The following is a 27,424-nucleotide window of genomic DNA, read 5'->3' on the forward strand; positions in this document are numbered from 1 at the left end:
TGGCTGGTGTGGTGGGTCAGTGTGGTCCTCTACTGGCTGGTGTGGTCCTCTAGTGGCTGGTGTGGAGGATCAGTGTGGTCCTCTAGTGGCTGGTGTGGTGGATCAGTGCGGTCCTCTAGTGACTGGCAATGAGTGGGCTTGCTCCTCTTTTCTTCTCCCCGAGGATGACTATCAAGGTCAGAAATCTTAAATGAAGTGGTTCAGGAGAAAGAATGGATCACCGGGAATGGATCTAAGTAAACTTTCCTCCAACCAGCTACGCCCCGAGCCTAAGCTAACCCGCAAAGCAGCTGCCTGTCAGCGCGGGGCCACATGCCTGCTCACCTCAGCCGGTTCTTCAGGGTGCTGACCTCGCGGCTGAGGCCCTCGTTGGCCTCGGTGGCATCATCCAGTTCCCGCTGGAGTTTACGCCGAGATGCGTTGGCACGCGTAGCTTCTTCTTCTGCTTCCTCCAGCTGGCGTTTAAGCTGCTTCATCCGAGCGTTGGCCTTCTCCATCTTGGGGAGGGTACATGAACCAAAACAAACCAAACTGGTGAATCCAGTGTCAGCCTCTCTGCACCCCGAGTGTGGCAGTGCGGGGCTCTGCCTGTTACTCTTGTGAGCACACGTGTACACGGATGTACACACAGGCCTGGGGGCTGGTCAGAGGCTCTGTAACTGGCCTGCCGCTCTCAGCAAAGCCAGCATCTACAAAGCACACTAGGCCAAAAAAATGAAAAAATACTCAAGACAGGCCGGGCGCGGTGGCTCAAGCCTGTAATCCCAGCACTTTGGGAGGCCGAGACGGGCGGATCACGAGGTCAGGAGATCGAGACCCTCCTGGCTAACACGGTGAAACCCCGTCTCTACTAAAAATACAAAAAAAAATTAGCCGGGCGAGGTGGTGGGCGCCTGTGGTCCCAGCCACTCGGGAGGCTGAGGCAGGAGAATGGCGTGAACCCAGGAGGCAGAGGTTGCGGTGAGCTGAGATCCGGCCACTGCACTCTAGCCTGGGCGACAGAGCAAGACTCCGTCTCAAAAAAAAAAAAAAAAAAAAGAAAAAATACTCAAGACTGTTTTTACTGGCGAGTTTTCTGCAGAAAAATGACAGAGTTTACTAGTAATCTTCACACACGTGACCTAGGGGACTGAAAGGGAACTGCTATTCTTGCAAAATGCGGAAGAACCAGCAATGTGGTACAATCCCCAAGCCCGGGAGGTTGTACAATGCATCTTTACACCTCCTTTCAAGGATGGGCATCTCAGATATTATACTCGGATTCAAGCAGAAAACCACCCTGGGATGACCTGCCACAGAACTAAGAGCCTCCCTTTCGGACCCTTCATTCCTGAGCCACACAGGGGCTGGCCAGTGCCTCGTGGGCCCAGCGCACACCACCCTCAACTGTTCTCCATGTTGCTAGGCCCCAAGGGTGGGGGTGGGAAGGGAAGGCCAGGTTGCTTGACTGAGTGAGTGAAGTTGGGGAGGGTTCGGGCCAAAGGCAGTGAAATCCTCAGATCCATCCACCTTTCTGGCCAGTGTTTGCAGTGTGAAGTCTCACCAGGCAGAGGGCAGGGAGCAGGAGGGAGGGTACAGCTGCCCACGCTGCAATCAGGGCAGGCCTGCCCCACAGTTGAAAGTCCTGCGGAACATTCCCTGTGCACTTAGAGAAGGGGGCCTGGATGCAGACACTGAAGCCACTCGGGTGCAGCGTGCAGTACCTCTGTCTTCCCTTCACTTTCTATTCACCATCTCCTGGGTCCACCCTACACCCAGCCAGTATCTCATGACTGCCAGCAATGTCCAGCAACTGCACTAGGCATTAGGGAGATAACAGGGAGCAAAATAGGCAGAAATCCCTGTACTCACGAAGCGCACATTCTAGTGGAGAAAGCAGGAGCTTTGCAGTTCATTCCAGGCCTCATTGCAACTTGCTTCCTGACCTGCTGTCCCCTCCCTCCTGTGTCTCGGGTACTGAGAGTGCCCGCCAGGACCGTGGAACAGCCCATGTTAGCTGAACATCAGAATCAGGAGGCCCCTGAATTCCCCTGGTCCATTGTGCCACCAGCTCGTTCTCTACCAGCTCCTTTGCTCACACGCTTCCCAGGGAGGCATTTCCTCACGTACCTGCTCTTTATACTGATCCGCGTGTCGACGCTCATCCTCCACCTGCATGAAGATTTCTTTCAGCTTCTTCTCAGTGCGACGGACTAATTTGTTGGCGGCTGCTCGTTCCCTGTGAAAGTGGTCACAGTAGTTCTGAAATTCTTGAAATGATATTTTGTGTGGGGAAAAAATATTTTTTAAAGCCCTTTGGGAAGATGACACATGGTGGAGGCATCATGGACCTCTGTGCCCAGAATATCGTGACTAATGTGGTGCTGAGACCTTTTCCTTCTGGTCAAAATAGGAATTGCCTTTAATGTATTCCTCAGTAGCGAAAGGTAGAAAAAGCACATTATTCCTACACGTGTACATATTAATTATTGTACACAGGTATTAATCACTGTACTCAGTTATCTTACTTTTTGTGTTTTTGAGACGGAGTCTCACTCTGTCGCCCAGGCTGGAGTGCAGTGGCATTATCTCAGCTCACTGCAACCTCCGCCTCCTGGGTTCAAGCGATTCTCCTGCCTCTGCCTCCCGAGTAGCTGGGACTACAGGTGCGTGCCGCCACACCTGGCTAATTTTTGTATTTTTAGTAGAGACGGGGTTTTACTACGTTGGCCAGGCTGGTCTCGAACTGTTCACCTCAGGTGATCTGTCCCAAAGCGCTGGGATTACAGCCGTGAGCCACCGCGCCCGGCCCGAACACAGTGATCTTCTAAACAGCAAATGTTACATACAAGCTACCTGTCCGTTATACTGAACACAGACTTTTGAAGATGCCATCCTTAATCACCTACACTTTTCCCCTGAGAAACTACCCAATTTATTGATTGTTTCACTTGAGAATTTACCAATTACCTCCTATGATGTAGGGCTTTGGCAGCTCACATTGAAAAAAAAAAAAACAAAAAGCAAACCCCCTACGCTCCCTCTTTGGTTAGAGGTGAAACAAATCCATGTTTCTAGATAGGTCTACATTGCCCCATGTGAAAGAGAGGTAACTTATTTGGAGGACTCCATGGAAGACAGAAAAAGTTATTTCGTTCCTTAGCAAATATGCAAAAATGGATAGGGATGGAGTCAGCCGACAGGGTGAGTTCTGTTAGTTCCAACCAGAAACAAACCCTTAACTGTTTGATTCAGCCCACTGGAGTCCAAGAGTGGAGTGGGAAGTCCTGGGACGGGGGGCTGGGGAGGATGCAGGCGTTCTGGCCACGAGCCCTGCATTTCTGGGCTCCACGCTCCCCAAAAAGAGGGTGAATCTGAAGGTCTCCCCTGGCTCTGGGGACTATGACCTAATAGCTTTGTAAACGCCTGCCTGCCAGCAGTTGTACTGTACAATTTCTCATGCTTTAATACAGTATGAAAGCTGTTATGCAATCCTTTCCTACGGGAGAAGAAAGGCTTTGATTTCTGTCATACTGCATTTGTTCTCTGGCAGCAAACTAGCGCTTCATGGGATGCCACATGCTTGGGAAATCGACTTTGGGTAGGAGATGCAAACTCAGGGTGCCTAGGCAATCAGGGAGTGCCGTGTGGTGAGCCCTGAGCTGAGTCCTAAAGCCCAGCCTTCCCTGACTGTTCACAGAGGCCATCTGTCCTCCCAGCCTCTGAACGCTCGCAGCTCTTCTCTCACAGCTCACACCAACTTCTGTCTCCCACTCTGGTTATATGTGTTCTCCGCCCATGCAGTGGGGAGCCCCTCCCAAAAGGGGCATGTGTTTTGTCTCTGACTGAGCCTGGTTGGTAAGTTTTGGTTTATGACAGCAAAAACCTCTTACTTGGCTTCCTGCTCAAGCTGCTCCTCCAGCTGCCCAATCTTGGCCTCCAGGGCTGAGATGGTGGCCTTGAACTTGGACTTGACAGCACCCTCAAGCTCCTGCAGCTTGGCCTTCAGCTCCTTGTTCTGCCGCTCCAGCTGCTGGCGCGCGTTGTCGCTCTTCTGGGCGGCGCTGCGCTCGGCTGCTAGCTCGGCGTTCAGCGTGTCCACCTAGAGAGGAGAGAGGAGTTTATGGTCACTTGTGCCTGAGGAGTGGCACAGCCCTCCCCGGGTGACGGGCTCCTGCATGGGCCACCTGTAGCGTGGTCTTGCGGAAGCGGTCGTTGAGCAGCTCCATGTTGCTCTGCTCCTCTTCCAGCTCCTCCTCCAGCTGTGCGATCCGAGCCTCCAGACGCCGCTTCTCATCCAGCAGCGCGGACCTGGTGGGGAGAGGAGGAGGGGACAGTTCAATCCCAGCTCAGCACAGCATGGGAGCCTCAGCGAAGGCTCCTCCACCCACCCTGTCGCTGGAAACCTGAGCAGCCATCCCCGAATCCATCAGTAGGTCCCACTGATGACACTTCCAAACACCCTCCCCCACTGCCACCACCCAGATGCAGGCCTGTCATCTCTCATCTGGACCGCTGGGGTGGCCTCCCGCTGCCGCGCCTGCCTCTCTCCAGCTGTTCTCCACAGACAGCAGCCAGAGTCACTTACAAAACGCAAGCACGACCCCAGCCTCCCCCCGCTGAAACTCTTCAGTGGTTTTCAATCTCTGAGAATCAAATTCTACTCATGATGGCATGCTCAAAAAGGCATGTGATGAACCTCTGGTTCAGTAATTAAGTGGAGAAATCAACTGAATTGGAAAAAAAAGGTAATGACTTTTAACAAAAAATGAATTCAGAGAAAGGTCATGTCTGAGGAACCTGCTCGCCAAAGCTAACGAACTGGAAAGTGAAGGCCCGCAGTGCCCGTCAGTGCGCACCACGGCTCCCACTTGCGGTGTGCGGGGCTCAGCAGGACTGGCCCCGGGGTATGATGGCTGAGGCAGCCCAGGCCCAGCTAGAGAGGAGCAAACCACCTGCTGATACCAGGTGCGTGGACACCTCCAGCCTTCTCAGCAGTGTGTGCGCCTGAGGGCGAAGAACCCGCCCCGGCCACGGGAGACTCACTTGCCAGAGGCGCTGTTGGCGATCTCGTCCGCCAGTTCGTCTCTCTCCTGCTCAGCGTGTCGGCGGGCTCGCTCGGACGAGGCAAGTTCCTAAGCAGTGGAGACTGCGTTAAGCTCTGGCTATGAACAGTTTCCTCACTGTGGAATCTGACAGTGCCTGGAGCTACAGCGACCTTGTTCCTGTCACTGTTAACCTGCACCTCAAACTGTCATTTAGATTTGAGAAATTAAACTGGCGAAAATCTGCTCGGTGCAGACCAGCCAGGTGGTGTGTGGTGTCAGCATCTTACACAAAAATGTCCAGAGGGAAGTCTTCATTGCCATAAGGGCTTTGCTGTCACCTCCAGCGTAAGGGTGGCTATGTTCCTGCCCTTCTTGGAAAGCGGGTGCCTCTTAATATAAACTGAGCACAAACTTTATACAAACCCTGAACCCTAAGAAACCTGAGCTGTACCAACTGATGATCCTGAAGTATCTTTCACATAAACAGTTTGAGATCAAGGACGCTGGCTGCACAGAGCAGTGCGGATGCAGGCAGCTGCGCAGCAACAAGGACCAACACTCCCATGGGGAGGAGGCAGGGAGGTGCCTCCGCAGGGGCTCAAGTGTTTGCAGAGCTGGGCCTCTGAAGTGGGCAAGGCCTCTTTCTTGAAGGGGACTGTGGCTCCACGGGGTGGCTCTCAGAGGACTGGGCAGGACAATGGGGACAGCCCTGTGCCTGCCAGCCCATGGAAGGAACTACCTGATGGCTGCTTTTCCACAAACTTCTTTGGAAAGATGATTTGCCACAGAAAGGAGTCAAGGGTGCATTTATCTTATAAATAAGGGAGCTGAGGCCCACGTGGATGAAAATACTGGCCCAAAGTCCCAAGGTTAGTCAGCAGCAAAAAGTCAGGGTTCCGACTCTCCGTCCAGGGCTCTTCCCACCAGCTGCCCCTTCCAAAAGATGCCGCAGTTGGCAAGAGCACACCTTGAAGGTGTCTTAGGAGCAGGGCTGCACGGGGGCGCCTCTGTCTGCTCCGGCACATGCACCTGCCTTACCTGAGTGTGGGCCGAAGGCCTCTGACAGGCCCAGGTTCTAGCACATCCTGGTACACAGGGCATGGTGGGAGTCAGGAAGGAAAAAGAGGCAGCAGACAGAATGTTCCAGGCCTGATCCCAAGCCACTGACTCCAGACAGCTCTGCCATCTGGCCTCTGGTGTTCTGTCCTGTTGGGCCTATGAAACACTCACTGTCCACTGGCTGGGGGGTTGGTGGGGGAGCTCTAGGCAGACTGAGGGACCCAGGGGCCTCTAAGCCAGATTAACAGGGGTATTTGAAGGAAAAGTGTCAGAAATGGGGGGAAGGGCAGGGCCAGCTTTCCAGCTCAGTCTCTTCTCCTTAATGCAGTGTGATTCAGGCCTTGCCTGAGAGTCTGAAAGAAACACTTTCAGAAAAAACAGTATGGTACAGAGAATGCCGCTGGGACATCTGGGTAATGGCCCAGGAGTGCTCTCTAGGAGGCAGGCTCCAAGAGCCACATCGCCTTTGGGGAAATGCGCATGGGGGGACCTCACCAATCAGCTCCATGATGGATACATAGAGCTTACACATCTGCTTCACTGATGAACACGCATCGTTTGTAAGTACACATGGAACACTTACGAAAACTAACATGTTCTAGGTCCCAGAGCCCTTCTCAACATTCTGTGACCACAATGTGATAAAACCAGAAAGCAACTTAAAAAACAAGCCAATGCCAGGCATTTGGAAATTTAAACCGCAAGCTTAAATTCTTCATGGGATGAAGAAGAAACCATAATAGAAATCAGAAAAATTTAGAATTACATGACAATGAAATTACTCCACATCAAAATCTGTGGGATATGATGAAAACAGATCTTAGAGGGGAATTTACAGTCTTTTATAAACATATTAGACAAGAAGCTTGAAAGCTCATGAGCTAAGTGTCCAACTCAAGAAGTCAAAAAAAAAAAAAAAAAAAAAAAAAAAACGAGCAAAAAACGGTGAGATAGAGGACAGCAGGATGAAAACCTCCCGAAGGTGGCTCTCAGGTCCTCTCTCAGGGTCTGCTCAGTTTTACTGATCTGGTTTTCAGTTCCTTGTTCATTCCTGACACCGAGAGCCATGCTCCTTTCTTGCAAGCTCAACTCTGCCTTTGCTAATATTTTATCCAATATTTGTAGGTATTTGTATTGGGAGTTTTTTCATATTAACTGATAATATTTATCTTTTCAGGTTTGAAGAAATTTTGATTATCCCTCAATTGTACGGTAATGTGTGTATTTAAGTGTGCCTTGCACTGTTACAATTCCTGTATGCAACACTTTATCAGTCTCTGCCTCACGAGAACCTACAAAAAAGATAAATGAAGGAATAACAGGAATTCAATGAAACAAACTTCTCTCCTTTTAAGTTATCACATGAATAGTGCTTCTGTGTAAAAACAAGGCAATTTTGCATCACCAAGGTTGGAGTTACACAGTACTTGCTGCGTATCAACACTAAAGTATCACTTCCCTTTCCTGCACAGGGGAACAGGCCAAGAGGTGGCTTGAAAAGCTGCTCATCAGCTCCTTTGCCTTTAGCCAGGTAGAGGAATATATATGAGCAGTGTCGAAGTGATCATTTTCTGTTTCCAAACTGAAGCAACAAGAAGGTTGAGGACCATATTAAAAATGGATACTTAAAAAAAAAAAAACAACCAAAAAATAAATAAAACAACAAAAATGTATATTGACATTACAGTGGGCTACAAAGATATTAAAATTTCTTTTGATCTTGGAGAAATTTCAAGGGCAAATATATTTGTTGAACAAATGGATGAATAAATAACCAACCAACCTCCTGCAATTGAAGGATTTCTGCTTCCAGACTCTTCAATTTCTTTTCACTCTCTTTGGATTGAGCAAAAATCTCATCTCTGGATGCACGAGCTTCTTCTAATTCACGCTGATAATCCTTCATCTGAGCCTATTAATAAGAAGGTTTTGGAGTGGTTTACATTCTTAATTTTAGTTAAAAAAAATTTTTTTTAGAGATGAGCCCTGTGTTGTCCAGGCTGGTGTCAAACTCAAGGCCTCAAGCATTCCTCCTGATTACAGCTGTGAGTCACTGTGCCTGGCCCCATTCTTAGATTGTAAACATGACATTTTTTTTTCTAGATTATAAAAGTAATATACTTTCATTGTAAATATAAAAGTATATGGAAATGACAAGGATATCATAAGAAAACTACACATCAAAATGAAATCCCTTATAAATACAAATGCAAAAATCTTCAACAAAGTAGTAGCAAACTGAATCTGGCAACATGTGGAAAGGATTATACACCATGACCAAGTGGGATCTATCTGAGGAATGCCAGGTTGGTGTGACAACCAAAAATGAATTAATGTAACCATATAATCATCACAATAAATGCTGAAGAAGCACTTCACAAAATCTAATACCCTTTCAATATAAAAATACTCAAGCTATGAACAAAAGGAAATTTCTTCAACTCTGATTAAGGGCATCAATGAAAAACTGACAGCCAATATCATACTTAAGGATCAATGACTGAATGGTTTCCCTCTAAAAGATGAGAAACAAGGATGTTCGATCTTGCCACTTCTATTTAACACTGCAGTAGAGATTCCAGCCAGGGTAATTAATTAGGCAAGACAAAGAAATAAAAGATATCTAGATTGGAAAGGAAGAAGTAAAACTAGTTCAATTTGCAGATGATCTGATCTTGTATATAGACAGGCTTAAGAAAGACACAAAAAGAATTAGAACTGCTGGTAATATGGACAATAAAAGAAAAGAAAGTCCACAAGAACTAATAGATGAGTTTAGCAAGATTACAGAATACAAGATCAACATACAAACATCAATTATATTTCTGTACACTAACTATGAACATTCAAAAGAAAGCAATTACATTTATAATAGAATCAAAAGAATACAAACTTAGATATAAACTTAACAAAAGAAGTGAAAGACTTGTATACCAAGAACAAAACATCACTGAAAAAAATAAAAAAGATCTAAATAAAAGGAAAGATTATCCATGTTCATAAACCAGACGACTTAATATTGTTAAAATAGCAATACTCTCCAAATTGATCTACACATCAACACAATAAACTATCAAAATGGGTGGCAGAAATTAACAAGCTAAGGCAGGTGTGGAAATCATTTATCTCATAAAGAATTTATATCCAGAATACAGAATTGTTTCAACTCAGTAATTAAAAGACAGCTCAGCTGTTCAACCTCATTAGTAGTCATTGGAGAAATAAAAATAAAAGCCACAATGAAATGTCACTTCACACCCACTAAGATGGTTACCATCAAAAGATGGACAATAACAAGTGTTGACAAGATGTGGAGAAATTTGAACCCTCATAGATAGCTGGTGGGAATGTAAAACTGCAGTCACTGTGGGAAAGTTTGGCAGTTCCTCAAAGTTAAACACAGAGGTATCATATACCCCAGATCAGTTCCACTCCTAGGTATATTTCTGAGAAAACTGAAAGCACATGTCCACACAAATGTATATGAATGTTCATAGAGGCATTATTCAGAAGTCAAAAACTGAAAACACCCAAATGTCCAACTCAGGGATAGATGAATAAAATGTGGTAGATGTATCCACACAGTAGAGTGTTAGTAATAAAAAGGAGTGCGGTACTTATTCATGCTGCTACATGGATGAACTTTGAAAACATTATGCTAAGTGGAAAACCAGTCACAAAAGGCCACGTATTGTATGATTCCACTGATATGAAATATGAAACAAAGGCAAATCTATACAGACTGAAAGATTAGTAGTTGATTAATGCAGAATGCAGCAGGGATACAGGGAATGGGGAGTGACAGCTAATGGGTAGAGGATTTTTAGGAGGGACCAAAATGCCCCAAATTTGATAGTGGTGGTGGCCGAATAAGTCTATGAATAAACTAAAAAACACTGAAAATGCTAAATTGGTGAATTGTATGGTATGTAAGCTATATTTCAATAAAGCTGTTAAAATCACAGTATTATAATTTATATTGTTTGTAATTGATTAGCTTAATAACTTTTGTAATTAGCTAATAAAAATCTTGAGCCCAGGCTGCAGTGAGCCATGACTGCACCACTGTACTCCACCGTGGATGGCAGAGTGAGACTCTATCTCTTTAAAAAACAAACAAACAAACAAACAAAAACCCACATTTAGCTTCAAAAGAAAAAAAAAAGTATATGAAAACAGGTTCCTACCAACCTATTATCCAGAGATGACTTTCCTTCCAAACTTGTTTCTAGGTAAGTATGTCTGCCTGCATGTCTGTATGTGAAAATGTATACACACACGTGTGTAGAGTTACAAGCCAAACCACCCTACACTGTATTTTCCTTTATTCATTTAAGTCCGGCCATTGTACCCCACACACCCCGTCACTTAGATGGTTAGCAGTCCACTGACATTTAGGGGGTTTCCATTTCTCCTATCATAAATTATAACACTTCAGCTAAGGATCTTTGTACATAAAAATTTCTTCTTTATCTTTTGTTAAAATAAATTCTCAAGATGTGGTGTCAACAAGGTCAAAGGAGAAGTTTTCGTCCTAACGGAGCAGCTCCCTTGAGAAGTGGCTCCCATCCGTACTAGTGAGGCCACTGCCTGCCTGCTCACACCGTGAACTCTTGCAGAGATCACTTCTTGTCATTGTGGTAGTAAAAACTGGCCCATCATCTGGGTAGAAAAAGTGACGATTAAAAACAGACCGAAAAGATCACAAAAGCTATAGCACTAAGGGCCTGGGTCAACATTGCCCTCCTCTTGAGGTGAGGAAGGGTGGGTTTTAAGCATCGCCACAGGCTCTCAGGGCCACAGGAACCCCGTGTGGTGCCTCCACCCCAGCTGTGTTGCTAAGTGCATTTAAGTATCTCCCGTGGACACGGCGGACACACAAGCAGCGTCTTCATGGCCTGCTGCCCCGCCCCCGGCTGTGCTGACAGCAGTGCTATGCCCCTAGGGTGGGTGACAGTGGTGCTGTGGCCCCAAGGTGGTACTGCAGTGCTGTCCCCGCCAGCTTCACTGCTGGACTCTGTAGAAGCCACACAGGTCACCTGGTGCTGGATCTCAGGGGGGCCACGTGATGCCATCCAGAGACTCCATGGGCGGTGGCACCTACCTGGAGCTTGCGGAGCTGCTTAATCACCTCATCCCGAGCTTTGTTCGCAGCCTCAATTTGGGCTTCGAGGTCCTTCAGGTCTATCTCCATCTTTTTCTTTGAAGCCACAGCAAGCGCCCGCTGTTTCCTCTCGTCCTCCAGCTCCGCCTCGAGCTCCCGCACCTAATGGACAGCATCGGGTTATGCTGGGTTAAATCCAACTTTCTGCTCACAGAGCAGGCAGCCTGTTCTCAAGTGGGGACTCTGGTGACTTGGGTGAGCGTAACCTTCTGTTACTCTGTAGAGGTCTCTGTTACCAAACAGTTACTATCAACAGAAAACCACAGTAGCTGAATTGTGTTCAAAGGGGTCTTTAAACACCACCACCTAATACAAACCATCCCACTGACTGCTGCGAGGGCACACGAGAAGGCAGCCAGTGACCTGAGCTCAGAGTGTAGATGAAGCCAAGATGGAAAGACCCGAGACAATGCGGTAACCATGTAATAAAGGCTGGAGTAGGCACAGAGTGGGCATGGGGTGGTTGCTAAGAGGTGTGGGCATGCCTGTTTCCTAGAGCTGCGAGGACGTGGGGCATGGCCAAGTTACAAGGGTGCCAGAACCACGCAGAAACTGCCTTTGATCAGCAGGAAAGCGGGGAGCAGTCAAAGCTGTCCAATGGAGGAGGGACGAAATGAAGGCCAGCTCTGGAGCAGGCAGATGGGAGCGTGAGGATGAGTAAGATGTGGGCAGGAAACCGACGGGGACACACCTGTCAGCCGCTCGCTCACTCTGCGGCACTCTTCGCTCAGTGAGCCTCCTAGTGTGCAGTGGGGATGGGGCACTACGCTCACACTGTGACGGATGCTCAGAAGAGGTGCTCTGGAGTCCTTAAACCAAATCCCAACGCCTCCGTCACCAATGACGGGGACCAGACACGAAGCTGCTGAGCTCCAAACCTTATCAGCCCGTGAGTCCACAGGGACTGTGTGTCACTGCCTTGACACGGCCTCCTCAACCTGTCCTGCTTTGTCCACTTATTCAGCCACAAATAAATGCTTTGTCATGTATTTATTAAGGTATAGGTCATAAATACCTTAATAAATACCTATGCCGTAGGTAGTGTTCTAGCAGCTGGAGGCTCAGGTGAGCAAGGAAAGGTCCTGCCTTCACAGAGCTTCCACTTCCTGCTAAGAGGATGATGTGTGGTGTGGGAGCTGGTATGGAGGCACCAAGCCTTGACAGAGTGGTGGCTCCACTGGTCCTCTCCAAAGGGGAGAAACAGGGCCGCTGCTGCTGCTCGTCTGCAGGGGTTGGCATGGAAGACGAGGAGCAGGGCAGCTGCTTCCGCATAATGCAGAGGCGTTCGTCATCTACTTGCTGTATTCTGCAGAGACCTGGGGCTGTACCTCAAGGCACAGGATAGCAGGAGGCACCTTACATGAATTTCAATGTAGTGCCACTTACATGAATTTCAAAGTGTGGTGGTTTAAAAAAATGTCTACAAATTCTTTAATACTCCCCACCTTAAAGAGCTGGAGCATAATCTCCTTTTGAATGTGGGCCAGACTTGGTGACTTCCTTCTGACAAACAATAAAAAAGTGATCACATGAGACTTGGGATATTAGGTCATAAAAGGCCCGGAAACTTCTTCCTTGCTTGCTTTCTTTTGGATCTCTCTCTCCTGAAGCTCCTCCAGGACACTCGGGAGGCCCATGTGGCAAGCTGCCGAGGCCTCCTGCTGACACCACATGTGTGAGCCAGCTTGGCATGGCTCCTCCAGCCCTGGTCGGGCCTTCAGATGATGCAACCAGGGCCAAGGTCCTGACTGTACCAGCACCACTGACTCAATCGCTTTCCAATTCCTCACCCACAGAAACTGTGACATAAATGTTGTCACAGTTTGCAATAATTTGTTAAGTTTGGGGTAATTTGTTATCCAGCAATAAATGACCAATAATTAGTGGAGTGAAAATAACAAAATAAAGCAAAATTAAATATATCCCAAATCTGGCCGGGCACGGTGGCTTATGCCTGTAATCCCAGCACTTTAGGAGGCCAAGATGGGCAGATCACCTGAGTCCAGGAGTTTAAGACCAGCCTGGCCAACACGATGAAACCCCGTCTCTACTAACAATACAAAAATTAGCCGCGCATGATGGCATGTGCCTGTAGTCCCAGCTACTGGGGAGGCTGAGACAGAAGAATCACTTCAACCTGGGAGGCAGAGGTTGCAGTGAGCCAAGATTGTGCCACTGCACTCCAGCCTGGGTGACAGAGCGAGACTCTGTCTCAAAACACACACACACTCCCACCACCGCCAAATCCAAGACTTATTGCCATGAACTGGAAGGGACTGGCAAAATATCCACAATTCATATTTAAAGTTTCACACTATAAATTTAACATACATGCAGAAACGTGTCTAATATAACATTCAGAAAAGCATACAATTTATACATGGATAACTTTATAAAATGACAAATTTAAATATCTGCTCTTTTTCCTTTGAAGAGTGATCTAATTATTAGGACTTGGGATCTGAACCGCAGACATCTGCCAAATCACTGGGTCTGGGATGCATCAATTCTTTCCTAAACCCACATTCTAAGACAGGGAACTTGAACCTAACCACGGATTCCTTTGGGAGTCCACTGAGGGCTTTCTAATTGGTAAGTGTAAGCAGCAACGATACTGTCTGAGGAATAGAAAAACCTAAACTAATTACAATAACATTTAAATAATAAAATTTTCAAATGACCAAATAAATTCATTTTACTCTCGGTGTTACTGTGTTTACTCAGATGTGTTCTAACATGAATGAACAGGATACTGACCCAGAGCTGGGCTTTGAGAGCCTGCACCCCTTGTTGTGGAGGCTGCGCCTTCTGCCCTACCTGTTTGATCAGCAGCCGCTTCTTCTCTTCATTCTGCTCGTCCCTGGTTTGCAGGTCTCTCTCGAACTGCGCCTTCATGGCCTGCATGTTGACCTCCAGACGAAGCTTGGCATCTTCCGTGGCCTGGAGTTCGTCTTCCAGCTCCTCCAGCTGGGTCCTCATTTCCTCCACCTGCTGCTCCAGGGCCCGTTTGGATTTTTCAAGTTCGTGAACCTAAACCACCGAAGCATCAGGAAAGAGTTGACCTGGGCACGTGGGAAGAACAGCAGTCTTCCTGTTTTACAGGCCCACTTGTGGCATGCTGGCCACTTTGGTCCCCCTGGGCCGGCCCCCTGCCACATGCACACACATCCTTCCCTCTCCCCTGAAGGCTGCTGCTATTCTCCATTTCAGTGTATGCAGCTCAGAACTACAGTGCGGATTTCTTTATTCACACGTGTTCTCTGGTCATCCTCCTCTGATGACCTCTAAGCTGAGAGTTCTTCAGTGAGCCAAAGAACAAAGGAAACGGCCGGGCGCGGTGGCTCAAGCCTGTAATCCCAGCACTTTGGGAGGCCGAGACGGGCGGATCACGAGGTCAGGAGATCGAGACCATCCTGGCTAACACGGTGAAACCCCGTCTCTACTAAAAATACAAAAACTAGCCGGGCGAGGTGGCGGGCGCCTGTAGTCCCAGCTACTCGGGAGGCTGAGGCAGGAGAATGGCGGGAACCCGGGAGGCGGAGCTTGCAGTGAGCTGAGATCCGGCCACTGCACTCCAGTCCGGGCGACAGAGCGAGACTCCGTCTCAAAAAAAAAAAAAGAAAAAAAAGAACAAAGGAAACAGCCATGTCAGGGAACCTGTCTGTTGACTGACCCCTTGCCTGCTGTCTGTGAGGAGCAAGGATGACAGTACACCTCTTCTTGCTGTAGAAAAGATCATTCGTATTGAAAAGCACATGTGGAAACTGCTGACTATTCGGGTGGCTTCGGCCTAAGAAGCAGGGCACAGTACAGAGGCCTTGATCTTTCCCTGGACAAAGATCCCCCAGCACCATTTCCCTCCTTCTCTGCGCCAAGCACTGTGCTGAGAGCTTCACCTCCTGTGCCCTTTGATTCTCGCAGCAGCCTCTGGAGGGAGGCCTTGATGCTGCTGTGCACCCCCTCTGGGGTCCAGGACCACCGCAATTCTCACAGGGACAGGTGTGGAGAATCTTAGGACAGGAGGAGGGCCCATTTCTACACAGTGTCTGGTGCTCGGTAGGCACAAAAGACATGTTTGTGGGATGAACGTGTGAGTGTTGATGCTACAGAAAACGAACATGAAGTCAACTGTAGCGTTCTCTCTCCACATTTCACTGTGTAACCACGGCCACTTCTACTTTCAGTGGCCTCTTCTTGTCCATGGGGCTAGTCCCTGGGTGCCAAGCTGTAGGAGACCCAGCAGGAAGGTGGGGCCACCTTCGCTGATGTATGATGTGGCCGGATGGCCCATAGCCCATGAAAATGAGACCCTGCCTTTTTAGAGGACTTCGTGCTTTTCAAAGCAGATGCAGTAACTTCATGAAATTGGGCAAGTATAATGTCCATCTGGCAGATAAGGAAACTTAGGCTTCAAAAGCTTAAGTGGCTTCCCATGGTCAGAATGGAAGCCTGTGGAGGAGCCAGGGAACCTTGCCTTTGATGCCAGGCCTGGCTTTGTTTTGCTATCTTCAACACGTCATACACGAAGGGAGAGACGTGGGGTAAGTAAGTGTCATAGCAGCTCCTGTGGAAGATGTATGCAATGGAAAGAGAAACTGTGCCACAGAAGCTTCTAAGCTGTGGATAAGCCCCCAAAGCTACTGAAGCTCTCAGAGAAAACAGTGGGGCCTCCCTGGGAAGAACCGGGTCAGAGGGAGCTGCCATTCCCTCCTCCTCCTCCTCCTCTCCAGGTCCCCACTCACCTCATGTTTGGCAACTACCTGTGATGGCAGAACCATGAAACCTTTTGTTGAAAGGCCCCCCTGCCAGGATGTAGGCTGGGGCAGGGAGGGCAGTGAAAGGAAGAAGAAACACGTTCACCTCTAGCCAGAGCTGGGGGGAGATTGCAGAAAACCTGACAACGGTCCCAGAAGACCTGAACCCCCTCCTCATGCACAGGCCAAAGCACTCCTAGATGGCTTCGTGGCTGGGCTGTACATTCCCAGGTCCTTCAGGCACCCCCAAGGAGCCATCTGCTCCCGTGTGAAGGCCCAGGCCCCTGGGATACTCTCCTGTGCGGAAGTGTGGACCCCACCAGGGGACTTACGTTCTTCCCCACGTCATCTTTGGAGCTCATGAGGTCTTCCATGTCTGCTCGGAGCTGCTTGTTCTGCCTCTCAAACTCCTCCTTGGCCTCCAGGGCTTCCTCAAGGGCCCGGGCCAGTGACAGGGCTTTGGTTTCTTTCTCTCTGGCCTCGGCTTCGGCCCGGTCCCGCTCTTCGGCATAGCGAGCAGAGATGCTCTTCTCTTCTGCTAACAGCTGTGCACAAGGGGATGGGGGAATATGAAAAGCCGAAACAGTGACATCAGCTTTTCTCTTCCACTGCGTGGCTGATTTGTCGCCAGAGTGCTGCCATTAGATTATGGTGTTCTTGTATTTCCTTTTTTGTTTTTTGCTTTCCCCCTTTTTCCAATTTTGATATAAGTACGTATCACATTTAATTGCCTTTAAATAAGATTATTTTAAACCATATGAACAAAAGCAAGAGCTCTGCCAGGAGGAAACGACACGTGGCCGACCCACCTGGTCAAACTTCTTCTGCTTCTTCTCCAAGTTGGAGGCCACCTGGCGCTGGTGGTCGAGGTCCACCGTGAGGTCGTCCAGCTCCTGCTGCAGGCGGTTCTTGGTCTTCTCCAGTTTGTCATACGCCAGTGCCTTCTCCTCCAGGCGCTGGCTCAGGGCCTCCATGTCCTTCAGAAGCTTCTTCTTGGCTTCTTCCAGACTTTCAATTGTTCCCAGGTCGTCATCTACTTTCTTCTTGGTATCAGCCAACTAGGTTTTGTGTAAGGATAAACAGAAAGTATTAATGTTCTCAATTGGGGCTGGGCATGGTGGCTGATGCCTGTAATCTCAGCACTTTGGGAGGCCAAGGCGAGCAGATCACTTGACGTCAGGAGTTCGAGACCAGCCAGGACAACACAGTGAAACCTCATCTCTACTAAAAATACAAAAATCGCCTGTCTGTAGTCTCAGCTACTGGGGAAGCTGAGGTGGGAGGATCACTTGAACCCAGGAGGTGGAGGTTGCAGTGAGCTGAGATCATGCCACTGCACTCCAGCCTGGGCGATAGAGTGAGGCTCTGTTTCAAAAAAGAAAAAGAAAAAAAAAAATAGCTCAATTGGTTTTTGAATTTGAAGAAAAAAGAAAACTTTTGTTTTTAATATTTTGAGAGAAGAAAAATCAATACTGTGATTTTTAAAATAAATGAATCTTAGATGGTCACTTAATTTCTTAGCTAACAGTCTATTAAAATGATAACTGGATTGAAACTTTACATTGTTGACACAGTCCTAGGTCCTTATTTTACGAGCTTCCAGCATTATAACCAGCACGTGGCTGGCTCAAAGCAAAACCATTTAATGTGCTTAATTTAGTACAACCTAATTAACTGTCCCAAATGGAGTTGAGACAGCCGGGCAAAGCAAGGCCAGGAGGTGCTGAAGACACATATCGAGGCCACCACGGCTTCCTAAAGAGGACGCACACCTGGGACTGCAGGGCCAGCACTTGCTTCTCCAGGTTCTTCCTGGCCTCCTCCTCCTCCTCCTGCTGCTCCTGAAGACTGTTCTTCTCCTCTTCCAGCTGCCGGATTCGACTGCTCAGGTTTAGTTTCTGGCGTGTCTCCTCCTGAAGGAGCTCCTGTGTATTTTTTTTTTAAAAGGGCAACACTTCCGTTATATTTATCACCAAAACAAATACACCTGTATTAAAGAATTCATGTCATAAAAAAGAGAGAGCCTCAGTGCATCAGAACACCCAGTGACATTAACAAACACAGACGATTTAAAAACACACACAATAACTTTGTAAAAGTTTTTCACACCAACACTGCTTCAGACTGACCCCTGAAGAATGAATGGCGGCGCCGTCCACCCAAGGGCCCAGGCCAGAGGCTCCAGGCATCCCTGAGGCCTCCCCTCCTGCATCCCCCACCACAGCCGCATCTCCTCAGTCACACCTGGAATCCCTTCCTCTCTATCCCCTGCCCCGTCTTAGTTCAGGCCCTCAGCCCTTCGCGCTGGGATCACCTCTCCCGTCTTAGGCATCCCCTCAGTTACCTGTCCTTTATATTTCCTGCCAGACTGACTTCTAAAATGTAAGCACAAACATGTCTTTCCTGTTACTTTCAGACTGGAAAATCTTCAGAGGCATTAGTCGTGTGGAGCAGAATTTCTAGGCTCTGGCTCTGGCCTCCTCTAGTCTCACTCACCGGGCCGTGCCTTGTCATGCATGGGGTATGCTTCAGTTAAAATGAACTTATCCCCGACTGCCTAATTACTCCACTTTCGGCCTGAGGTTTTTTTTAATTCCCACACCTAGCCTAAAGCCTGACAAACACTCATAAATGTTTGTAAATTTAACAAAATTAAGCTGTAAAACTCCAAGAATAAAGTGCTACATTATTTTCAAGTAACCTGTAGCTGACTTAAAAACATCCCTAACGGATGATGCAATGCAGGTCTTAACCATCTGATAAGCAAGCCTCAACTCACCCTTTTACAAAATGGACTGTTTCTCACAGGTCAGCACAATGGAATTCCAACCACAATGAAACAATCTTATTTAAAATGGCCAGCAAGACATTGTGTGCAGAAGGACCATGGCTTGGGTAAACCACTGCCCAGGCAGCGGCAGTGAATGGCAGGTGGAGCTGCCTCCGAGGCCACCATATGCCTGCCAGACACAGGAACCCCAGAGGCTCTACATTAAGACACTGAGCTTCCAGGGAGAAATCCTGAGTAGCAAGCCTGGCTCCAAATAAAAGTATGACATAAAACTAGTAAGAGGTGACATAGAAGACAATTCTGGGGCCAGCATATTTCACCAGCTTAAATACTAGAGAAATGTTAGTTACTATAAAGACCCCTTGTTCCCTGTGGAATACCTGTGTGTCCTGTAGTTGAGACTCAAGACTAGCTGCATCCTTAGCAAACTTAATACCCTTCTTCTCCGCTTCTTCCAGAAGGGTGGAGACATTATCTAGCTCATTCTGTAAGGAGCAAAAGATTCAATTCAACTCAAAAGTAAGCAAGCAGAAAGGGTCTAGAAACACAGCTTTTAAACAGAACACAAATAGAGAACTCAGGGGCAGTGTGAACCTGAAACTACCCATTCAGTTAAGGAAGACTCACCACCAAGAGTCTGTTGCCTTCAAACGGAGCTCAAATAAGTAGGTACTAGAACCTGCCTCCCTGGCTACCTTAATAGTCTCTACCTATGGAAAGGATGGGGTGGCGGGGGGGTCTCCTAACTGGTTTTCTACCTCCTTCTATTTTTATCATGAAGAGACAAAAATTAAAGCAAAGCCTTTGGAAGAGTGACTGTATCCTCTGAGGGGAGGCTGAAAGGCCAGCAGGTGCTTGATTTTGGTCCTCCTTCACATGAAGATGCGTTAACCATGTGCTTTGGGAGGAAAGTATAATTCACATTCTTATAGAACTTGAGGCTTCTATAAAAGGGATACAAAAGTTTCTTTTTTTTTTTTTGAGACAGAGTCTTGCCCTGTCGCCCTGGCTGGAGTGCAGTGGCACGATCTCGGCTCACTGCGACCTCTGCCTCCTGGGTTCAAGCAGTTCTCCTGCCTAAGCCTCCTGAGTGGCTGGGATTACAGATGTGCGCCACCACGCCTGGCTAATTTTTTGTGTCTTTAGTAGAGACAGGGTTTCGGCCTCCGAAAGTGCTGGGATTACAGGTGTGAGCCACCACGTCCGGCCGGAAGTTCTTAAAGGTTTTAAAAAACTGGTATTATATATTCATCATGAATATTTAAGCTATTTCTTATGGTCAGATTTAATGAATAGTATTTTTTCCTTCTCAATATTTCTAAAATATTTTCCAAACAAATCTTCATGGTATAAGATGCTTTATAATTTTTGATGACAGTTGGTGCTGGGAAGCAGCAGAGGGACGCAGAAGGGCAGCAGGCACCGTGGGTTCTCGCCTGTCCTCATCACACCAGCTGAGGGAAGGTGGATGGCGGCACAGCCACAGCGCAGTCTGCCACGGGCAGGCGTCTCTGCTGAGTCCTAGAGTCCTGGAGAATCATGTACTGTAATGTGGTCTTGGGCCTCTGACACAACACAGCTCTGTAATGCTTTTTCTATGTGGCAATATAGGATGTGCATCTTTTCTTACCAATAAGGACTCATCAACTATCTTGTTTTTGCTGGATGCATAGAAGTCCATATTAAACATTAAAAGTTATTTCCAACCACAGTTGGAAATAATATTTCAGCCCTTCCTATCCATAGGTTCCATAGGTTTAATACATGTTCAACCAAACATGTATTAAAAATATTCAGAAAAGGGCCAGGTGCGGTGGCTCACACCTGTAATCCCAGGACTTTGGGAGGCTGAGGTGGGCGGATCACGAGGTCAGGAGATCGAGACCATCCTTGCTAACATGGTAAAACCCTGTCTCTACTAAAAATGCAAAAAATTAGCTGGGCATGGTGGCGGGCGCCTGTAGTCCCAGCTGCTTGGGAGGTTGAGGCAGGAGAATAGTGTGAACCCGGCAGATGGTGGGTGCAGAGAGCAGATTGCGCCACTACACTCCAGCCTGGGTGACAGTGAGACTCTTATCTCAAAAAAAAAAAAAAAAAAGGTTGCACTAATTTATACCAGCAGTGTAAAAAAATAAAACTCTTGCAAATCTTTGCCAATGTGAAGTATAATTTTTTGGCCCATTGTTCCTATTATTTACTGGACTAATGGAGAAGCTGAAGTGCTTAAAACTGTTCAAGCAACTATAAACACAATTCAAAGTGGAACTGATCAAGTCCAATTCATGCTGTCTTCTTCTTAAAATAAGTATTATTTAACTTCATCAAAATAATAGACACTAGGGACACCTAAGACTCGATGTATTTACTGGATGGCAATTGTCAGGTATTACACAGCACGCTGGCTGTGGGTCTCTTACTGCACAGAGGGATACAATGGTAAATTAGGGACATGCTACGGTGGGATGTGTGTAGAGCGGAGGTTTCTGGCTTACCTGCAGCTTACTTGCTTTCTCCGCCAGCTCCACCCTGAGCCTGTCGCCTTCGGAGACCTTGGCATGGAGCTCCTGGACCTGCGCATCGAGCTTCTTCCTCTTGTGCTCAGACTCGGCCTTGACCTGCTGCAGGACCTTCACCTCACACGCCAGCTCCTTGTTATCTGTCTCCAGGCCCTGCTTGTTCTTCTCTAGATTTGCTTTGAACTAGGAGACGGCAGGGAAAACATAATTCACTAATTATTTTCTAAAACTCCATACAGAGGACTGCTTTTTGAGTCTGCAGAATTGTGCCTAACACACAGTAAGCCTGTGATCAACATTTGTTGAATGAATGAATGAAAATGTTTGCTGTTCTCTGAATGTGAGGATTTCTGTGTAAGGAACACATGCGTACGTACTGCTCTGAGGAGCAGATGCAGGTATTTAGGGGCTCACTGTGCTAAGTAATGATCCTTGTGAATGCCAAGTGTGTCGTGTCTGCAGCGTAATCACTCACACTGTCCTTTGTATAAAACAAATGTTGTTAGTGTAAAAACTGTTTTACATGTACTAACATGAGCAAGCACCCCTGGTGCAGGGTAGTCACAACAGGATGTGTCTCCAATGACATCTTGCCTCAGGGACACGATTGGGTGTGGTAAGGTGGTCACATGGGAATCTGGGCCAGACTCTCTGGCCTCAAGCTGCCCTTCCACAGAGCAGCTGTGTGACCCTGGCATAATTACCTAACACCGCTGGGCCTCAGTTTCCTTGTCTTTTAAATGAGAATTATAGGAGACTGTGCCACAGGGTTGTAACAAAGAGTAAGGAAGGCAGTTCACATAGGGTACTTAGCACAGTACCTGACACAAATGTAAGTGTTCCGTAAATGTTAATATCATCATTGTCTAAATTAAAAGGTGGCATGGGGCTAGGCAAAGAACAGAGAGATGGGGAAACCAGAGCAAGACCAAGCCACAAAGGCAAGGATGATTATGGGAAGTCGTGGAGGCCAGTCTGCACAGGGGGGTGGCATGAGTCACAGGGCACAAGAAATTCGGTTTCAGCAGAACGGAAAGCCTATGTCTGAGATACAGAAGCGGGAACAATGAATGAAAGGCAAGACTCTGCTTGGTGGCTGCGGTGAGATCACAGGCAGGGAAGGACAAGAAGGCAGAGATGAATGTCAGGAACCCTTGAAGGGGAACAGTGGCAGGACTTGTGACTTACTGGCAGCAGACAAGTAAGGGAAGAATGACTTTCAAATCATTCAGAGTTTTGAGTGAAGCCACTGGGAGAAGGATTTAGTGAGAGGAGACACTGAGGAGACTGTGTGATTTGAGATGGCGGCTGGATCCGTGTATTTGCATCTGGCTTTTTTCCCTAAGTAGACAGTGTGTTTTCAGAAAGCCGCTCCTGCCTTGGCAACTGGCTACCCAGCAGCCCACTCAATGACGTATAGAGGCTGGAGCATAATCAATACCTGACTGAACAGAACGGGCAGATAGGACAGGAGTGGGTCTGCTGGTGGATTTTCTCCAGGCCACAGCACACGGCAGGGTCTCCCTTACCCGCTTGGCCTGTTCCAGCTGCTCTGAGAGCTCCTCCAGGGCTGTTGCGTGTCTCTGTCTCATGTCCTGGATTTGAGCTTCATGGTTCTTAGTTTCCTCCTCAAGAGCCTTCTTCAGCTCTGCCACTTCTTGTTCACGTTTTGTACTAGAGAAGGACATTTTTTGAGAGAGCAGAATTAGCTGACTGATTAGAAACACATTTTCTTTTTGAAAAAGTACTGTTTTTGTTTTAAATATTACATAAATTCCTTTAATAAATATTTGATGTGCTATTTCCAGTAGGCTGGCAGGTTGATTACTGTGATATCAGAAATCCTCCTAGAGAGCTGAGTAGTGGTTCATGCCTGTAATCCTGGCAATTGGGGAGGCTGAGGTGGATGGCTTGAGCCTGGGACGTTGAGGCTACAATGAGCTATGACTGCACCACTGCACGCCAGCATGGGCGAGTGAGACCCTATCTTTAAAAAAAAAAACCAAAAAAAAAAAACCGTGCAACTTCTATGCCACATTTGACTTATTAAGACACAGGGTGACATCCCTAGGGGGTCTTCAAATTGTTCTGGGCAGTCTGGTTTCACTGGAGGTCAGGAATTGGTTAACACAAGATGCCAAACTGCCTGACATAGCCCCAACAGAATTGAATAAAACTGGAAAAAGGGAGTCTCCCAGAGATTTTCAAAAGTGAAGGGGTGGCAAAGGCCAAAGGAATCAGGATGTTGCACGGTAACAAAGCAAGACTCTAACATTCATGTGAAGAAGCCTCAATGAACTAACTAACATCCTCCCAAAACTCTACTAGGAAATGGCTTGAGGCTGGGGAGGAGGGCATTATCTTTTGGAGGGGCAGGAAAACTGAAAGGCAGCTCAAAGGGTTCAGAAAGGATCTCTGATGTTTGATATGAGAACACAGCAGGTCCATGGCCATAGAATGGGAATGTTCTGAAATAAACTGGTTTTATCTAACCTGCACTTTACGGTATGAAGATCACATTAGCATTAAGTATTTTTCCATGGCTTTCTAATATTTTTAAAATTGGCTATAACAAATACAGGGGAACCTCAGTAACCAGAGTTATTCACTTTCTAGAAGAGATCTTACTCCCCGTGGCGAGTCACTCTAAATTTGTTAATCTGAGCACCATGTTTAAGCACGAGCTTGATGAAGACAGAAGCCAGTCAGGTAAACAGTGCTCCTGCTAAGACCTATATTAGCACTTTTGGATTAGCTACAACCTCACACTAATCCTGAAGCACATCTCTAGCAAGCTTGCTCTATACTTTATAACATGTCACAACTTAGAACAGTGATTCACACACTGACTCCCATGTGGACACATTTTCCCTCTCTTCACCTCTCTTCTCATGGAGTCATGAGATGCAGGGGCTGGCTGAGAGATCCCTGTGCCAAGAGAACAGGGCCTGGTGGCTGCAAAAAGCTCCATGGTCACATGTAGCCCAGCCAGAAGGAATCACTGAGGATTCTTTGCGGTGCAGCCTAGCTCAGCCCCAAGTTCCACTGGCTCAGCCAGAGGTCAAAGACGTGCTGGTCTGGTCCTGTCCTCTACAAGGCTCCCATCGAGATTATTTCAGCTCACTCTAGCGGCCGGTGCTTCACTGATCAGACACGAGGGAAATCTCTCCTACTAGCAGCACGTTGTCTTTTGGGAAGATAGTTTTGTGTGTGTGTGTTCCTCGTCCCTACTTGAACCCAGTGGTCAGAGGAAACCTTCATCTTCTCTTCTCCAGGCTGAACAACCCAATTTCTTTTAGTCTTTCATCAAAAGTCCTCAAGAAAGTTAAAATGCCAGTGAGTCTGCAGAAGAGTAGATGATTTACAGAGGACTATTACTTTATACTAATCATGGGAAGAACTGGGGCCCAGGGAGGGTGGTTTGCATTCTCTAAGGGTCCTTAGCAAGAATGGAGGACACGTCTGAGCTGCAGGCAAAACAGAATCAGTAAGTGCTACAGCTGAGCATAGGCATGGTTTTAATAAATACGCGCATTTATTTTTTTGCAAGGGTTGGATGGAAAAATGATCAAAGCCCAGCTGGGAGTGGAGAGTTCAGCCAAGTCTAGTTCAGTGGTTTCTAGATTTTAAAAAAGCAGATATATCAAAGAGAAGTCTAGGACTCACACTACGAAAAGCAGTTACTCTGCTAAAGTGGGGTAAGGGCTGGGCGCGGTGGCTCACGCCTATCATCCCAGCACTTTGGGAGGCCAAGGTGGGTGGATCACCTGAGGTCGGGAGTTCGCGATCAGCCTGACCAACATGGAGAAACCCCATCTCTACTAAAAAATACAAAATTAGCCAGGCATGGAGGCAGGCACCTGTGACCCCAGCTCCTCTGGAGGCTGAGGCAGGAGAATTGCAGGAGACGGAGGTTATAGTGAGCCGAGATCGCACCATTGCACTCCGGCCTGGGCAATAAGAGTGAAACTCTGTCTCAAAAAAATAAAAAATAAAAAATAAAATTAAATTAAAAAGTGGGGTAGGAAGTCTCGAACCATGCCTGGCTCAGATGGGGTTTTTCCTCTCTCTGAGAAAAAACTGAAGACAAAAACCAACCAACCTCTGTCCGGCTGCCATAGCTGTACATATTCATGGCCAGGATCATGGCAAACATTCCAAGGCTCACCCCTCTGTTCTCCAGCATGGAGAGTCTCCCCACACCCACCATCTGACCTCAGTCTCGCTGCTCTACCGAGCCGGCCTGCCCTGTGGACACCATGATGTCATTCTTTCCACGACCGAGTGCCCAGGTTTCCAGCTGCTGGGTGGACCCAGCTGATGACATCCTTGTCCTCTGGGGAAATGCACTGGTTTTCACCACAACCCATTTCCCTCCTGGTTGCTCTGGGTCATTTTCGGCCTCTCTGGCCACACTTGCGTTCATAAATAATTCCCTCTGTCTCTCTTGCTTTATTTCAGGCCCCAGCAGCTCCCCAGGATGACGGGCTATTCTTTCCATCATTCACACCCTGGAAGAGCCAGCAGGTGTGCCTGCAGCCAGCCAAGGCGGCGAGGGTTCCCTTCTGGCTGGGACTCCTGGGGTGGCCCTGAGGCACTTGGCAGTGTGAGTGTGGGAGGGAGCAGACGGCCTCTGCCAGGACAGCAAGCTGGCACACCCCCCACACTGCTGTCCACAGTGACGACGCCTGTGAGTCCGTGGGAGCTGCAGGCCAGCACCTCCAGGCCTGCAAACCGGCTCACTGCTAAGGCTCTCCTGCAACTCGCGGGCTGCCACGCTGCAGTTTTCTACCCAGGAGCCTTCTCTGGCCATGTTCACCTATGCTTGTCACCTTTTTCATGCCCACCCCGGCTGCTGGCTCATGATGCTGCATATGCCTCTGCCCACTGCACACCTCTGTCCCAGTGCCTGCACCAGCCTTCTTCCCACCCTTGTAAAGGCACCCTTCCCTTTTCAGTTGGTTACCTACACCGTTCACACCACGTGGCACTGCCAGCATAAGTGCCTGGCCTCCTGGGTATCTCCTCCTATTCCTGTGTTTACCCTTCTCCCTCTGGTCCTATCTATCTATAAATCTCTTTTCACTGCCCCCACCCCGTGTAGCTGTCACTGTCTCTCCCTAGACATCCATCCCTGACCACAGCTTTTCTGACCACACCCTCTCACTGTGTCCCTCAGTCTGCTGTCTATCCTAGGACTCATACTACTAACAGCAGTTACTCTGCTAAAGTGGGGTACCCTGCACAGGTGTTTCTACCCATAGGCTGGTCTGTTTCTAACCATTACTATTTAATCACCGTTCCACCTGCCATCACGAGGAAAAGCACACCAGGCATTTCTGCGCGGGCTCGGTGCAGAGGTTGGCGGGCGCCCGGGCCCTGCTCCCTCTCCCGCACTCACCGTAGTTCCTGCTGGGCTGCCGTGGTGTCCAGCGTGTCCTCCAGCTCTGTTTTCAGAGCTTCCAGTTCCTCACTCAAGTCCCTTTTCTGCTTTTCGGCCTTGTTCCGTGAAGCCTTCTCGGATTCAAAGTCTTCCTGAAGTTCCGCAATTTGGGCTTGTAGCTCTCGCACAACTTTAAGGGCATTGTTCTTATGGAGTGTTTCATCGTCACCTCTGTTAAAACACCCGGGCACAAGAGGTGCTCAGAGACGGCGCCCAAATGGCCTGTTTCTCAGGCGAGCCCCAGCCCCTGAGCACCTCTCCATGAGACCCCAGTTCCACATCCCTCCTCCTGGGGCCTGAGGCTGGTGCAGATGCTCCGCACCTGCGAGGGCAGGAGGAGGTCCTTGGGTAAAGGACTTGCTGAAGGCCCCAAAGCTAATGATGGCAGAGCCAGGTTTCTCCATTAAAAGGTAGGACACTCTTACTTTAGCCCTTAGAATACGAAAACATTTTCTCTGAAGTCAAAGGCTGTTATAGTTAAAAATCTGCTTCTAACTATGAAGGAGTGACCTCCTCCATCACACCAGAACCCAGCCAAACCAGGGACGCTCAGAGAACACACCAGAACCCAGACAAACCAGGGACGCTCAGAGAACACACCAGAACGCAGCCAAACCAGGGACGCTCAGAGAACACACCGGAACGCAGCCAAACCAGGGATGCTCAGAGA

At 48.0% G+C, this 27,424-nt stretch overlaps 2 protein-coding genes across 7 annotated transcripts in view; one reads left to right on the plus strand and one right to left on the minus strand.

Annotated features, from left to right (window-relative positions):
• NDEL1 (nudE neurodevelopment protein 1 like 1) overlaps nucleotides 1-10,050 on the plus strand; it is a 51,628-nt gene extending 41,578 nt beyond the window's left edge. The window contains exon 9 of the mRNA XM_023193230.2: nucleotides 7,264-10,050. Within this exon, the coding sequence (XP_023048998.1) occupies nucleotides 7,264-7,315 (52 nt within the window). The 3' untranslated portion in view covers nucleotides 7,316-10,050. The remainder of the gene's footprint in view (nucleotides 1-7,263) is intronic.
• MYH10 (myosin heavy chain 10) overlaps nucleotides 1-27,424 on the minus strand; it is a 153,858-nt gene that overhangs the window by 2,510 nt on the left and 123,924 nt on the right. For all 6 annotated transcript variants that reach the window (XM_023193225.2, XM_023193226.3, XM_031934325.1 and 3 more), the window contains 15 exons: nucleotides 26,713-26,925; nucleotides 22,841-22,985; nucleotides 21,288-21,494; nucleotides 19,176-19,280; nucleotides 17,777-17,929; nucleotides 16,814-17,062; nucleotides 16,337-16,549; nucleotides 14,068-14,280; nucleotides 11,191-11,352; nucleotides 7,870-7,998; nucleotides 5,026-5,114; nucleotides 4,167-4,290; nucleotides 3,873-4,081; nucleotides 2,110-2,218; nucleotides 325-497 (listed from right to left, as the gene is read on the minus strand). In XM_023193225.2, the coding sequence (XP_023048993.1) occupies nucleotides 325-497; nucleotides 2,110-2,218; nucleotides 3,873-4,081; nucleotides 4,167-4,290; nucleotides 5,026-5,114; nucleotides 7,870-7,998; nucleotides 11,191-11,352; nucleotides 14,068-14,280; nucleotides 16,337-16,549; nucleotides 16,814-17,062; nucleotides 17,777-17,929; nucleotides 19,176-19,280; nucleotides 21,288-21,494; nucleotides 22,841-22,985; nucleotides 26,713-26,925 (2,493 nt within the window). The remainder of the gene's footprint in view (nucleotides 1-324; nucleotides 498-2,109; nucleotides 2,219-3,872; nucleotides 4,082-4,166; nucleotides 4,291-5,025; nucleotides 5,115-7,869; nucleotides 7,999-11,190; nucleotides 11,353-14,067; nucleotides 14,281-16,336; nucleotides 16,550-16,813; nucleotides 17,063-17,776; nucleotides 17,930-19,175; nucleotides 19,281-21,287; nucleotides 21,495-22,840; nucleotides 22,986-26,712; nucleotides 26,926-27,424) is intronic.

This window comes from Piliocolobus tephrosceles, chromosome 16 (genome assembly GCF_002776525.5).
Source record: "Piliocolobus tephrosceles isolate RC106 chromosome 16, ASM277652v3, whole genome shotgun sequence".
Taxonomy (NCBI): Eukaryota; Metazoa; Chordata; class Mammalia; order Primates; family Cercopithecidae; genus Piliocolobus; species Piliocolobus tephrosceles.